The following is a 15,567-nucleotide window of genomic DNA, read 5'->3' on the forward strand; positions in this document are numbered from 1 at the left end:
GCCTCACATCATGGAATCCCTGGCACTGTCACTATAGTGCCAGTCTTGGTAGGATGTGTCTGGGCATGACCCTCTTCGTAATTATGCACCAACAGTGGGTTCTGTTTGCCAGTTTCTCATTTTATAAAAGCAGTTGTGTTCCCTGCTGACGTGATTTTACGCCAACAGAGGTGGGGATGGCTGTGGAGTTGGGGGATATTGGAATTTCCTATGTAGGGGATGATACAACAGGGAAGCCTGATAAGTATATGGCAAGTATTATGATGGTGTTCCTGTCATTCCATGCAGTAAACATCAGTGGCAGGGGGCAGTCAGGAACAATTTAGTGGGAAATTCCGCCAGCATGAAAGCCATTTCGGAAGTTCCCCTCAATTATCCACCCCCATGGCATGGCGGCACAATGGCTAGTACTGCTGCTTTAAAACGCCAGGGACCTGGGTTGGATTCCCAGCTTGGGTCACTGTGTGGAGTCTGCACCTTCTCTCCGTGTCTGCGTGGGTTTTCTTTGGGTGCTCTGGTTTCCTTCCACAGTCCAAAAGATGTGCTGATTAGGTACGTTGGCCAATGTAAATTGTCCCTCAATCTGCCCGAACAGGCACCAGAGTGTGGCGACTAGGGGATTTTCACAATAACTTAATTGCCGTGTTAACGTAAGCCTACTTGTGACACTAGTAAATACATTTCAAAATACTTTAAACTTCAAAAACCTTAAACTTTAAACCACTGCCATTCCCACCTGCCAAAAACAGGGGTGGAAAATCCCACCCCAAGGTTAATGATTGGCACCCACCCACGAATAAAGCATTATTTCCATTTTCCCCAGCATTCGTAGAAACACCTGCTTACCATTTTGAAATGCCCCAATCCTTACACCAGAATATTATTGGGTCTTAAAGCCTATACACTGCACCTGGACTGGGAAAATCAGATGCTTAATTTGTTATAAAATGTGGGAAATGTTTAATTCTGCAGCATGACAGTCTTAATCTGGACAAATGCAAATTCCCAATACATTTACAAAACAGACTTGTCCTTTTTCTCGGTAATAAAGACATCATGAAATATGGGGATAGTGTGGTAGAATGGTGTTGCGATCAGCCAAAATCTACTTCAATGTTGGAACAGGCTCGAAAGGCCAAATGGTCAAGTCTGCTGATTTTCTATGTCAAATTATTAATGAACTGTAAGACAGTTCTCCCATTAGGTTCAAAGTTCAATTGCATTTCTGGACAATCCCCAACATCAGGTGTGCTGAATGAAAAGATCAAGAAAGGTGAAAGAATTGGTGATCTTTTCCAATTCAGATGTCAATGTTAACCAGGTCTGATTTCACAGTAGCAGTCCATAAATCAGGTCTGTTGACTTTACCTTGTCTCTGGCACTTTCTCCCTTTCTTGGAGTGTCAAAGATTAGGTATGGTTTTAACTTTGTTTGGGAATTAAGGAATCAGAGTAAAGTGAGTGACTGACAATGACAGCAGATTGGATTTTCCAGGCTGCCAGTATTGCTTTCAGAAAGAAATTGCCTGCGTCAAGCAAGTTATTGACAGCGAGTGGGAGAAACAGAATGAATGAGAGAGTTGTAAGAGCAGGATAAAAATGATGCACATCAAAAACGAGCTTTGACTTTTTCATTTTATGAATTTAATTGCCTTAAGACCAGTTGAGGCTTCATGGCAAGTTACAGCTGAAGATAACACAACAGGGACAACATGTTATCATTGCAGAAATGTTGCACCCTGCTGGATTACTGGTAGACTTTCACACAGTCCCAGTAAAATTCTGTCTCCACATCAATCAAGGGAAAATAGTCAAGGATTCTGTATCTTCTGAATATCAAAGTCAGTTTTTGTGAGATGGTTCAAACCATCGGTTGGCAGACGTATCTTCCAAAGGGCTAAATGATCCTGCCAACCACTGTGCAATAGTAGTTAGCACTGTTGTCTCACAGCACCGGGGATCCATTGAATGGCTGGCTTCACTTGTTCAAAAGTTCAAATCTTTTGAGATACCTGACTCTTCCAGGTCAAACTGAAATAGACTGAGCACTTTTCAGGACTGAAACTGACAACCTTAAGCCCATTCGTGAGTTTGTGCAATGTACAGCAAGCAAGGATCAGATTGGGGTAGCTATTAGTCCACACGATAGCTTCAATGTGTCCTGATTTCAGCAGCTTGTAAAGTGAGTAAATGGTTCTGGCCCTGCTCATGAGGCTGCTGATTGGAGCAGTCCGATAGCATGTCGAATTGTAGGAATCCCATTGGTTTACTGACCAGCAAAGATGGACTTGTAGACAGGAGCAGAGAACGCATTTGCAGGATTCTTAACTGGCATGTCAAAGGAAGGGAGCTCATTTGACTGTTCCATTTCAAAGATTAAGGTTTCCCATTATGCAAGGAAATACATGCATCAGCTGCAGACCCAAATATGGCAGACTTATCGGACTGGACCTTACGGCCTCGCTCGACCTGAGACCTGAAAATGCCGCCTGGGGTCAACAGATCTTCCCATTTTCCGCCCCCTGCCCGCCCTGATTCACAACAGGCAATACAGTAAAATTCCGGCGATCATGTACGTATTGGTAACACACAAGAGGTAGGAAGTTAGGGACCATTCCACTTAAGATGGGTTTCTTCTGCGGGAAGCCTCCCAGCATTCAGTGTACTTAGTAAATATTCCTGATTGTGCTAGGTAATAGACTGAAAAACTATTTAAGACTATTAATCAAGCTCACAGTGTGGCTCATTTCCACGTGCTAGAAGCTGCATGTATTCATACACAGGACACTGTGCTTTACAAACAGGAAGAACTTGTCCTGGTATTGCACTTGTTTTTAAAGAAACAAAAATTTGGGAGTCAACCGTTCTCTGGTTCATTGTCCATGGCAATGCCTTGACCAGTCGGTGCCAACTTGCCTTGTTTGAATTTAAACAAAAACTTGGCAGTTAACTTTTCCCTCGACATTCCCATGACAATGTCTGTGGCAATTATTCCTCTTTCTAACTAATCAGCACCTCCTTCTCATGTAGCACATTTTTAAGGTGTGATATTCTTGCAAATCTGAATTGATAAGGATGAAAAGTGTTTTTACATGCTCTGTACTAGCAAGCAGCTTTAAAATGGTTTCCTCTTTTATTGCAGGGGAATCTTTGCCACTGGCCACCTCCAATCAAGTTCTAATGAAGTTCAGTGCCAAGAGCCATGCAACAGCGAAAGGATTTCACTTTGTCTATCAAGGTAGGTTTTGTGATTCACTCACTGAAGTATCTTGTTCAATGATTAAATTTCTCGATTTGAAGAGTACTTGCTGTGTTCCAACCATCTGTCTTTGAAAATCAAAATCAACCAATCTGGAAACTTCTGAAAGACTATTAGTCAGTGAATTTATAAAAAAAACTATGGTCTTAATATCTAAGGTCAAAATAAATTAATGTCACAAGGTTGAATATTTTATAGTCTGTTTTGATGATAGCATTATCTTTTTCTTTCATTGCTAGGCCTAGTTGTATCTCTGTGCACCTCTCTAACTCTTGCCCATTAGAGCAGCAGTGCTTCTTTGCCATATTGATAATGTGCTCTCCATCACCTTAGCAGTCAATTCTAAAATATATGTATTTGTGTGTTTATATAACCTGTGGGTAAGGCCACATTTGCTGACGAACTCAAATGTCCTGAGAAAGTGACAGTGAGTCTCCTTGTCGACCGACTGCAGTTCATGTAGGGATGACGTTCCCACAATGGTGCTAGGCAGGGAAGTTTCATGGTTTTGATCGCACAACAGTGGATGAATGATGGTGTTAGTGCATGTCAGAATTGTGTATGACTTGGAGTAGAATTTGGAGGCCATGATGTTCTCCTGATCCTGCTGCTATCCACCATGGGGTTGGGAGGTGCGGCCAAAGTGAGTTGTTGCAGTTTATCTCTGCATAATGCATTCTGCAGCCAAAGTGTCCAAACAATGGAAAGAATGGATATTGAGTCCAATGACAAGGCTGCTGATCTGTTATATTTTGCACGGTGACCAAGTTCTTGAGTGTTGTTCAACTTGTCCATGAGCGACATGTTGGCACAGTGGTTAGCACTGCTATTTCACATGGGTTTGATTCCACCCTTGGGTGACTGTCTTTGTGGTGTTTGAATGTTTTCTGCATGAGTTTCCTCCAGGTGCTCTGGTTTCCTCCCACAGTCTCATAATGATGTACAGGTTAGGTGAATTGACCAAGCTAAACTGTCCCTTAGTGTCCTAGAATGTGAGGGCGAATTAGTGGGGTAAATATGTAGGGCTACAGGAATGGTCTGTTAGTGAGTTGGTGGAAGCTCGTTAGGTTGAGTGGCCTCCATCTGCACTGTAGGGATTCTATGATTCTTCCGGGGACGAGATGCTTCCTTCTTCACTTGGTAATTTTCACACGTGGATCTTTTTGCTTATCCACAGCTAACCATTGAGTGCTGGTGAATGCAAGGGTTCTCTCAGCCAGCTCAGATTGTATCCGTGTCTGCCTGCTTCTAGCAAGGTGACTGGTAATGAATAGCAGCAGGAAAGCAAGGCCAGCTTTCCTCTTCCTAAACCAAAAGCAATGAGGCCAGTTGGAGGCTACTGACATGATGCACACTGAGAACAATATAGACCGGATAACAAATCTGAGACTTTAGTGATTTTTGTAGAGTACCAAAGTTAAGGTCTTCTTTACTAAAAATGCACCAAGATTATATAACTCGCCAGATTTAGTGACCTATTTATCCAGCCTCAGAATACATATCTATCTCAATATACATAAAATAAATTGCACTGTGACACATCAGAGACATTGAGTGCAGCATCAACAATATTATTCTGCGTTAGGTTTACCATCACATCACAAATCTTTTGTAGATATCACTGTCGACCAATATTTTATTAAAAATTGGGAATTATTTCTCTTTGAGTTACAGCAGATAAATCTGTGAATTTATCAACACAATTACAAAGGCAAGTAAGGAACTATGTTTCCATCATTCCAAGCTTAAGGTACAAATCAATAAATTCTATTTAATTGTATAAGATGTTGGCCAGATTGACGTATTTTGTGGCATTGTTTGCAAATCTTTTCATAGGAGCCCTACTGTACAGAAGGAAGCCATTCAACCCATCAAACCTGCACCAACAACACCTCACCCAGGGCTTATCCCCGTAACTCTACATATTTATCCTGCTAATTCCCCTGACACTAAGGGGCAACACAGTGGCACAATGGTTAGCACTGCTGCCTCGCAGCACCAGAGATCTGGGTTTGATTCCTGGCTTGGCCACTATCTGTGTAGAGTTTGTACATTCTCCCCGTGTCTATCTAGGTTTCCTCCCACAATCCAAAGATGTGTGGTTAGGTGGATTGGTCGTCAGGGGGACTAGCTAGGGTAAATGTGTGGGGTTATGGAGATAACGCCTGGGTGAGATTGTGGTCGGTGCAAACTCGATAGGCCAAATGGCTTCCTTCTGCACTGTATGATTCTACGATAAGGGACAATTTAGTATGCCAATCAACATAACCCACACACCTTTGGAGTGTGGGAGGAAACCGAAGCACTGGAGGAAACCCACACAGACATGGGGAGAATGTGCAGACTCTGTACAGACAGTCACCTAAGGCTGGAATTGAACCTGGGCCCCTGGGGCTGGAAGGCTACAGTTCTAATCACTGTGCTACCGTGCCACCCTAATTACCCTTGCAGTATACAACAATAAAGATGTTTCATGGTATTAGGAATTGTGTTTATGAAGAAAGTTACCAAAGTTAAACTTGTTTCCTCTGAGGTGCTCGAAGTGGTTTTTTTGATAATTCATGTGCAAGAAACAAAGTGGGGCAAACACTTTTTGCCTGAGGATAACACAGTCACAAAATAATTTATCAAGGAAGGCCCGTGGATCAGTGGCACTGTGGTTACCACTGCTACCTCACAGCGCCAGGGACCCGGGTTCAATTCCCAGCCTGGTCACTGTGTGAAATCTGCACGTTCTCCTCATATCTATGTAGGTTTCCTCCAGGTTCTCTGGTTTCCTCCCACAATCCAAAGATGTGTGGGTTAGGTTGATAAATTGCCTCTTAGTGTCCCAGGATGTGTAGGTTAGAGGGATTAGCGGGTAAAAATGTGGGGTTGTGGGAGAGTGCCTGGGTGGGGTTGTTATCAGTGCAGACTCAATGGACCAAATGGCCTGCTTCTGCTCTGTAGTTCCTTTGATTATACATAAATGTGTTTTCGGAGATAATAGATACAGGGATAAATACAAAAGCTGGGAGGGTGGGTTTGATATACAAAAGGGCTGGGCGAGTTCTAAAGATTTCTCATAAAAAAGTCTTATCTTTTCTTCTTGTCGAGAAAACTGGCTGAATTATTGGCAGGACTCCAATCTCAACGCAGCTGAAAAACATCCCATCTGTGGTTTATAATGTCATGTCAACTCCAGAATTAGTTTGCCATCATGATGTTCATCAACAGCTAACCAAACAATTACCATTCATCAGCCAAACATGCATGGCTTCGTGACCTGAAGAGTATCTCGGAATAGGCTGCAAGTCACAGCCATCTGTGCATTATTCCAGAAAAAAAGAAGTTGGGAGGCACTGGGAATTTTGCCCTGTGGATAGTATTCCGGATGAAAGATTCCAAAGGTGCTATATTCTCCAGGTTGTGGCTATTTGTCAGCTGAAGTTTAATGAGATTGCATTACCATTTAGATATTATTTACCAGTGATAGTTCTGCTATTTTCATGAGTCAAGTTGAGGGATCAAAGGGATATGGGTGTCCTGGTACATTAATCACAGACTGTCAATCAGGATTGCACTCTGCCAACATTGTGGTCAGTATCAGTGGAGTACTTGAGTTGCATTCAATCATGAAGGGAAATGAAAATAAACACAGGCGGCTGGAGGACACTAGGAATCCATTGAGCTGTGGGCTGAATCTTTTATGAGGCGTTGCACATTAAATTTCTTACACTTGAAAAGCCTCAAATACAATGGGGAGGGTTTCAACAGTTTCAACTTGCTGGGAAGCCTCGGCAACTTCAAATCAAAGCTGTGGGCTTACACAAGGGCTGAGTGCACGACTGGGCAGGTTGGAAAGTCCCACCCAGGTGAAATTGACATCTTCCCGTTCAGAGGACTTCAAAGGAGTCTGCTCTCACCTGCAGTTTCTGACAGGGAGAAAGGAAAGTCCCTGCTGCAGAATGGAGTGCTGCAATGATTTTAAATCCTGCCAGGTGATGGGGGTGGGTGGGATGGAGGGGGTGTGTGGGGATGGGTGGGGAGGAGGGGTGGGGTGTGGGGGCGGCAGGGGCAACATGGAAATTAAAGTGACCCTGCCGCTTTAGACCTTTCACACCTAACAGGCAGTGCAGATCTCGATTACAGAACTGCCTGAAATCACTGTGCTAGGGATGATCTTCAGGTCTGCCAGGGCTAGAAGGGGCAGTCTAGCCATGACACCACATCCAGGTGGAGAGTGGTGGGGTCAACCCTTTACCCCCAACCTGAGCCCACCCAACTCCCAGCACCCTTAAGGAACCCGTGCTTTGCAGCCTGATAGCAGCAGAGAAACAAATGGCCACTGGATCTACCTTATTATTAGCCTCTTCGGGGCCCAAGGTGCCAGATAAATGTGTCAGTGCCAGGGGGCAGTACACTGTTGTCACTGTCGAGGTGCATGGCCTGAAGGGGGGGCTGAGTGAGTGGTCTGAGGGGGGAAGGGCCTGCATGGGGTGTCGGATCCAATAAACCTCATGCTTGTGTGATTGTGGGGTGGAGGATGCCACTCATTGCGGAGGGGTTGGTGGTGGTTCCTCGATCCTACGTGCCAAGACCTCTCTTGTGAGGACCTGTATGAAAGCCTGCCCAGTGCAGATCCCACTGAGGAGGTGGGTGAATAGCGATGGTCATCTGAATTGAGCCTGCTAATTATATCCAATCCCACTCCCCCCTCTTCTTCTCTCCCCAGATGCCGCCAGACCTGCTGACTATTTCCAGCATTTTCCTTTCAGATTTTCCACGTCCACAATTGCCTCAGCCTTGTGTTCGTATGAGGGATACCTGCACTCAGAAAAGGAAGTTTTTCAGAGTAGCGTCAAACAGTCTCAACGAATAACTGTTATCGTGCAGTGATATGTTCTCATCCAGGCATCAGTAGGAACATATCCAACTTCTATCTGACAGGGGAAAATTAAAAGTTGATGTGGTTGTGCCTGTGATATGGACCCCAGATCGATATTTAAACTGTTGGTAGCCTGGAGTTCTGAGTAGTTTGATCATTTGCTTGGATGTTTGCTTCCAAGTCAGTGTGTAATCTGAAAAGTTAAAACCAAGCACAATTTCAAAGGGACTGTTGGCAGCTATAAAAGTTTAATCAAACAGAGAAAAATGTCAGCTAGTCTGCCCCATCAGTGTTCCCTGCACTCTGAGCTTCGAAACAGCACCTCCAGCTGTCCCCTTTTTTCCATTTGATCATCCTCATCGACGGTTGGCTCTCAGTTTGAGGTTGGCACATGCTAATTAATGCTGAACTGTGTGCCAAAACTCACTTCGTTTGAAACTCTTAAAGTTGGTGCAGGGAGTGAGCTTTAACCTAAAATTGACTTGAGTCAAAGCCCCGAAAGGGGGGAGAAAAACATTTTCAAAGCCAGCGTGATTTCAATTACACGCAGAGGATTATTTTCCTTCCATTAAATTATCTTACTCTCGCACGGGCTAAATGCATGTAAGCAACCACACACACTTGGATATTATTTTGTGCTATCAAAGTGAAAAGTCATTTAAATTCAGGGTTATTATAGAATCATGAAATCCCAAAGTGCAGAAGGAGGCCTATTGAGTCTGCACCCACAACAATCCCATTCTACCCCTATAACCCCCTGTAATTACTCTGCTAGTCCCCCTGACACTAAGGGACAATTTAGCATGGCCAATCCACCTAACATGCACATCTTTGAACCAGGTGATTTCTATAGTAAGTTCAAAAACAAATTATTGACAAAGTTCATTGATTAGGTGACTCATTTATATATGAATAGCTGGTCATTTTGGTGGCACAGTCGTTAGCACTGCTGCCTCACAGTTCCCAGGTACCCACGTTCAATTCCAGCCTTGGGTGACTGTCTGAATAGAGTATGCACCTTCTCCCCTTGCCTGCATGGGTTTCCTACGGGTGCTCTGGTTTCCTCCCACACTCCAAAGATGTCCAGGTCAGGTAAATTGGCCATGCTAAATTGGCCCTTAGTGTCTAGATGATATGGATTATCCGTGGCAAATGTGTAAAGTTTGGGGAATAGGGTGGGGGAGGGGGTCTGGGTAAGATGCTTACCCAAATGTCAGAGAGTCAGTGCAGACCCAATGGGCTGAATGGCCTCTTCACTGTAGGGATTCTATGATTATGTGATTTCCTTTGCAAGTGCTTTCGTTTACTTGTGTTTTCCAATTTGGGCCTGGAACCCTCCCCTTCACAGTCTGAATGGTGACTAAATGAAAAATTGAAATTGAGTTATTCCACTGATTAATTTACAGCTGTTCCCCGGACAAGTGCTACGCAATGTAGCTCTGTGCCAGAGCCAAGGTACGGCAGAAGAATTGGAAATGACTTTGCAGTAGGGGCCATTATCCGCTTCGAGTGCAACCCAGGTTATGCCCTCCAAGGCTCCAAGAACATAGAATGCCTCGCTGTGCCTGATGCCTTAGCACAGTGGAATGACTCAGCACCAAGCTGTTCAGGTAAGTGCCCAGAATCTTTAAGACTGCTTAAACCTTAGCATGTAATACCTCTTAGCAGTGACTAAGCTTGACAAAATGGAAAAGACCAATCAACGGCAGTCATGCTGAATTGCATAAAGCTGTCACAAGGTGACCATTAGCTTATTAACTGGTGAATTTAATTCCAGTAACTAAAAGCCCTGAAATTTCTGGGAACGGAGAGGAGAGAGAACTCGTTTTCATAGGCAGTCACTGCTGAGTTGCTATGACAGTCGCACTCTGCTTATTGCAAACAAGAAGTCACCCTGTCATGCCTACAATTTGGGTTGGCGTCGCTGGTTTTGTGTTAGGATGGACCACGTCTCTGCTGTAACAAACACCATTTAGATTCACGTGAATAAACTGAGGATTCAGTCTGTTCTGCAACTTGAGTAGTAACTTTTTGCTGGCTAATTGTTCAGGAATTCCACTTGCTCCACCTGTATCTCAGTGAGTCTGTCCAGCCAGGAGCTGAGCTGTATGAATCAGGAAGGCACTTTCTGGATCTACAGTCTCTGCTGAATTGTGTAACCCCAGCCAGAGTAGCGACAGGGGGGATATGACATTTGCGCTAATTATAGAAAATCACTTGGCTTTTTCCATTCCTAATTGCTGCCTATTGACTCTCTAGTGGTGCAAATGTGTGGACATTAAGTGTGGTTGGGTTTTAACTGTGCTATCAAATCGGCAGCATGGTGGCACAATGGTTAACACCACTGCCTCACAGCATCAGGGATCTGCGTTCAATTCCTGGCTTAAGTCACTGTCTATGTGGAGTTTGCATGTTCTCCCTGTGTCTGCATGGGTTTCCTCTGGGTTCTCTGGCTTCCTTCCACAGTCCAAATGATTTGCTAGTTAGGTGCATTGGCCAGTCTAATTTCTCCTTCAGTGTACCTGAATAGGCACCGGAGTGTGACGGCCAGGGGATTTTCACAATAACTTCATTGCAGTGTTGTGACAATAATAAACTTAAGGCATTAACATCATCAGCTTGGATTGGGGTACTGGCCAAATTCTGTGGAATTGAGCCTTAGCAATTGTATCTTAGTTTTAAATTGAAATGTGGGTAAATGTACCCTGACTAAAATTGACCAGTTTGCATTAATCCTTTTTAACTAAGGTGAGTTACCGATGAGATAGACAAAGGGGTGAAGGCCCAACTTTATTGAACACTTTGTCAAGGAAAAACAATTTTTATCAGGTTCTGTGATTGTACTTTAATTAACTCAATCAATCTCTTCACAGGATTCTTCAGAAAACAGTCTTAAATCTCAAAGTACACAGTTTCAAATCTGCACTGGCTATATACCTCAGGCATGCACTTCCGAAGATTTGTTCCATTTTTTTCCACAGATCCCTATTGCTGTATTTGAACCCTTTTCTGGGACAGGCTGTTCCTTGGTCTTGGAGCATTGGCAGATATTTTAGGGTTTACAGCTGTTAATTTGGGCTTCCCCTCTGGTCTGGGGTGATTTTGGTCTTTGGGTCATCCCACCAGGGTGGGGCCTTCTGGGCCTGGTCAGTCTGATGATGCTGTCCTGAGGTACAAGGAGCTGGGGATGCTGTACTGCTCGGTTACCAATTGAAGGTACTGTGTGGAGACACCATTGAAGAAAGTGCAAAAGCAGAGAGAGCTGGAGCTCCAGCTTGCCCCTTCTATTCACCTCTTGGTGTCCTTCTCGAAGATTCCGGGTGGAATTTTACCAATTCCAGTGCAGGCGAGGCTCGCAGAATGGAATTCTCTATCGGCCTGGGGCTGGATTTTACAAGCCTCACCCAAGTGAGGTTGTAAAATACAGGCCTCTGTGTCCAATATTAGCATCGGGTGGAGGCAGTGTAATTTAATGTAACTACGCTCCATAGTTGGAGATCACAGAACATGGTTTTGAGCCTTCAATTGTCAAGTGCTGCCTTGTCAGTGAGGCCTCCTATTGAGCTGGGTGCCACCAAGTCTTTATAACAATCTTCAAACAAAACAGATTCAGTGGAGGTGTAAGCAATGGTTCATTCTGAAACAAAGTGACCATTAGCACCTGGCCAGGCAGTTCAGGCCAGTCTGGTATGGATAGGAAATCGATGGTCCAACGCCTGGCTGCATCAATACTGATGTGGAGATGCTGGCGTTGGACTGGGGTAAACACAGTAAGGAGTCTCACAACGCCTGGTTAAAGTCCAACAGGTTTATTTGGTAGCAAACACCACTAGCTGTTGGGGCTTTGCCCCATGCTCTGATTGTGATCAGAATTCCCCACTCACCTGGCAAAGGGGCAAAGCCCTGACAGCTAGTGGCGTTTGCTACCAAATAAATCTGTTGGACTTTAACCTGGTGTTGTGAGACTTCTTACTGTGCATCAATCCTGTCAGTTCAGCCCTGTGGTTTGCTAGAGTCCAGCTAGATTTAAACTCAGCATTCACATTTCAAGTTTGTATGCTCATGGAAAAAAAATCAATATTTGTGTAACAATCTTGGAGGTCATGGGTCACCTGATTACAACCTCAGCAATGGGTTGACAATTCTGAGCGAGGGGATTGTGGGGGGAAGAGGGTTTAAAAAAATGTCTTAAAAAGAAAACACTTGTTTTCTATTTTTCTTCTTGTTTACTTGCACAGCACTATTCACTATCCCTGTCGTAAAGATCCAGTGTGTAGTCATCAGCCTTTTCCCAGAGCTCTGCCTGTACCAGTTTCTCTGAGGTCTTGTCAACATGGCCTGTGTGACTCCCATTTTCTCACTCTCTTTCCTCCCTATGCACTTATGGCTTTCGATGTGCATTCTCGCAGCAGACAGTTTAGCGCGATGGAACGCTGACACATTCTGCCACAGGCCGAGTCACGTTGACTAATTCTTACAACTTGACAGCAAATTAATCATTACATTTTCATTTTTGGCATTCATTAATCGTTCAAATATCTGCATCCCCTCCCCAGTGTTTTCACCAGATGTCGAGAAATTCCCAAAATATTTGTTACATAATTTGTCAATCAATGTCAGGTTGCAGAAAAAATAAGTCAATAGCATTAAAGGAGCAAGATCACCAAAATTTCTATTTGCAATATAATTGACAGAAGCTGTATTGGAAAATAGTTCTATTCATTACTTAACTATTGAAGCTGATGATGTTTACCCAAAGGAATAAAAACAAAGAGAATATTACATTGCTGCAAGTAGAATACTTAAAGTCTTAATACTAAATACTGAGAGCATTCAATATAAGTAGTTAGAAATTAATTCACAGAAGAATCGGTCTACAAGATACAGAAACTGCAAGGAAAATGGCAAGAAAGAACAGTGAGCACTAATGAACCAAGTTGTGATTCTGTCAGGAGTTATATTTTTTCAGTGTTCTCATTCAATCTTACCTGGTTGATTACTCTTTTACTGAGCTGTGTTTGGGGGTTGTGTACTGTCAACTCCATTGAGAAATGATGTCTATTGTTGTCACATTTACTTCATTCAGACTGTGAAGGGCTGGTAGGTGATGAGTTCCACCAGCTATACCTGGTTATCTTATTCATTGTTACAGTGGTTTTGAGATTGCAGTGATAATTACCTTTAATCAGTGCTCTCTTTTTACATTCAAGCTCGTATCTTGAAAAAGAGACTCGAGCTTTACACAATGATTTGTTATGATCCGAATGAGTGTTGTAGACAGACTCATCTGTAATGATCAAAAGGGAATTGACAAAAGGAAAGAAAATGCAGGGCTATGCGGTGGTGGGAGGAGGAGGAGGATTCACTGTGGCCCTAGGCTGTGGCATAAATTTGATTTGGTTTATTATTGTCACATTGTATTAGTATACACTGAAAAGTATTGTTTCTTGCGTGCTACACAGACAAAGCATACCGTTCATAGAGGAGGAAACGGGAGACACATAGAAACATGGAAACAAAGAAACTAAAAACAGGAATGGGCCATTTGGCATTTGAGCCTGCTCCGCCATTCATTTTGACCATGGCTGACCATCGAATTCAACATCCCGATCCCCCATATCTCTTGATCCCTTCAGCCCTAAGAGCTACATCTAATTTCTTCTTGAAATCGGACAACGTTTTGGACCCAACTACATTCTGTGGTAGTGAATTCCACATGACTACCATCCTCTAGTTGAAGAAATTTCTCCTCATCTCAATTCTAAAAGAGAATTATCCCTTATCCTAATTACCCCTTATCCTCAAACTGACCCCTAGTTCTGGACCACTGGGAACATTCTTTCTGGATCTACCCTGTCTCACTTTATTTGAAGTTTATAAGTTTCAATGAGATCTCCTCTCACTGAACTCCAGTGAATATAATCCCAACCAATTTAGTCTCTCCTCATATGACAGACCCGCCATCCCAGCAATCAGCTGTACTCCCTCGATAGCAAGGACATGTTTCCTCAGAGAAGAACACCCAAATTGCACGCAGTATTCCAGATGTGGCCTCGCCAAAGCCTTACACAAGAGTGCAGATTGTAGTATTGAAGTCATAGCTCGGGTGTAGAGAAAGATCAACTGAATACAAGGTGGAATGAGAGTAAAAGATAGAATTAGAGGGTATGCTGTGCACAGTTTGCAAGAAGTCATCTCGCTCTGGTGCCATCTTGGATGTAAGACTGTTTAATGATGTTAAAATGTATTTAAATTCATGAAGATCAGATTCACGCCCTTTATGGACCTCCCTGAAATCTCACCAGTGCAAATCACGTTACAAATCTTGTGAGATTTTGTGGCCATAATTGGATGTGTGCCAGTGGCGAACAGGCCTGCTACATTTCATCTTTGTTTACAGATTGAGTTATTTGTTGTCTTGAGCACATAAGGATGCTCAGGTTAAGTCCGTAGATCAATTACAGGAATGTTCAATTTGTGCACAGTCCTCTCTGCTCAGGGGTTCCAGCCTAATCAGAAACAGTACCCAAGGGGCAGAAACCAGAGCTCAACAAGCTGTAAGCTCCTGAAAAGCAAGGAGAGATTATGGCAGCTAACAAAAAGGGAGTCCTAATTTCTCCTACCAGGATATAAATAATAAGTGTTAAAGGAAGAGAAGGGCTGACTGGGGGCAACGATGGGATTTAGACATGGAGGCTGGAGACATGGCTGAACTGCTAGATTTTGCATGCCTTTATGAAGGAAACAGGACATGGTGACAGAGAGGAAATTGTCACTGAAAGGGTTTGAAATTGGTATGGAAGAACGTATTGGGTAAACCGTCAGTACTTAAAGTTGACAAGGCACTGGGGTCGGATGAAATGCATCGAAGGGTATTGAAGGAAGTGAGGATGGAAATTGCAGAGGTTCACATTGCTGCCACCATGCATTGATAGTGGAGGGAATAAATGGACTGCATCAGTTCAAGTAGGCAGCTCACACATTCTCAATGACAATGGGGGATACTTTATGAAGTTACTGTGAAAATCTCACAGTCACCACACTCTGGCATCTGTTCATATACACTGAGAAAGAATTTAGCATGCCCATTGCACCTGACCAGCATGTTTTTCAGACTGTGGGAGGAAACCGGAGCATCTGGAGGAAACCCATGCAGACATGGGAAGAACATGCAGGCTCTGCACAGACAGTGACCCAAGCTAGAATTGAACTCGGGTCCATGGCACTGTGAGGCAGCAGTGCTAATCACTGTGCTGCCCATAATGGGCAATAGATTGTGGCCCTGTTAGCAATGCTTACATCCAATGAACAAAAATAAAACCATTTCATTTTGCAGGAAGGGCACGTTATCCGTTGTATGAAATAAAGTATCTGAAAGTCATCCACAACATACCAGTGGGGTTACCAGATAAATATTGACTTTTTAAAATATATTTCTTTGT

General features: G+C 43.5%; 1 protein-coding gene across 1 annotated transcript in view; it reads left to right on the top strand.

The window, feature by feature from the left end:
* Window positions 1-15,567, top strand: part of csmd2 (CUB and Sushi multiple domains 2) — a 1,720,603-nt gene that overhangs the window by 1,469,704 nt on the left and 235,332 nt on the right. Inside the window, exons 33-34 of the mRNA XM_080211135.1 lie at window positions 3,142-3,237; window positions 9,532-9,735. Coding sequence (XP_080067261.1) covers window positions 3,142-3,237; window positions 9,532-9,735 — 300 coding nt within the window. The remainder of the gene's footprint in view (window positions 1-3,141; window positions 3,238-9,531; window positions 9,736-15,567) is intronic.

The sequence above is a fragment of the Carcharhinus amblyrhynchos genome, chromosome 24 (assembly GCF_965287045.1).
Source record: "Carcharhinus amblyrhynchos chromosome 24, sCarAmb.v2.hapA, whole genome shotgun sequence".
NCBI lineage: Eukaryota > Metazoa > Chordata > Chondrichthyes > Carcharhiniformes > Carcharhinidae > Carcharhinus > Carcharhinus amblyrhynchos.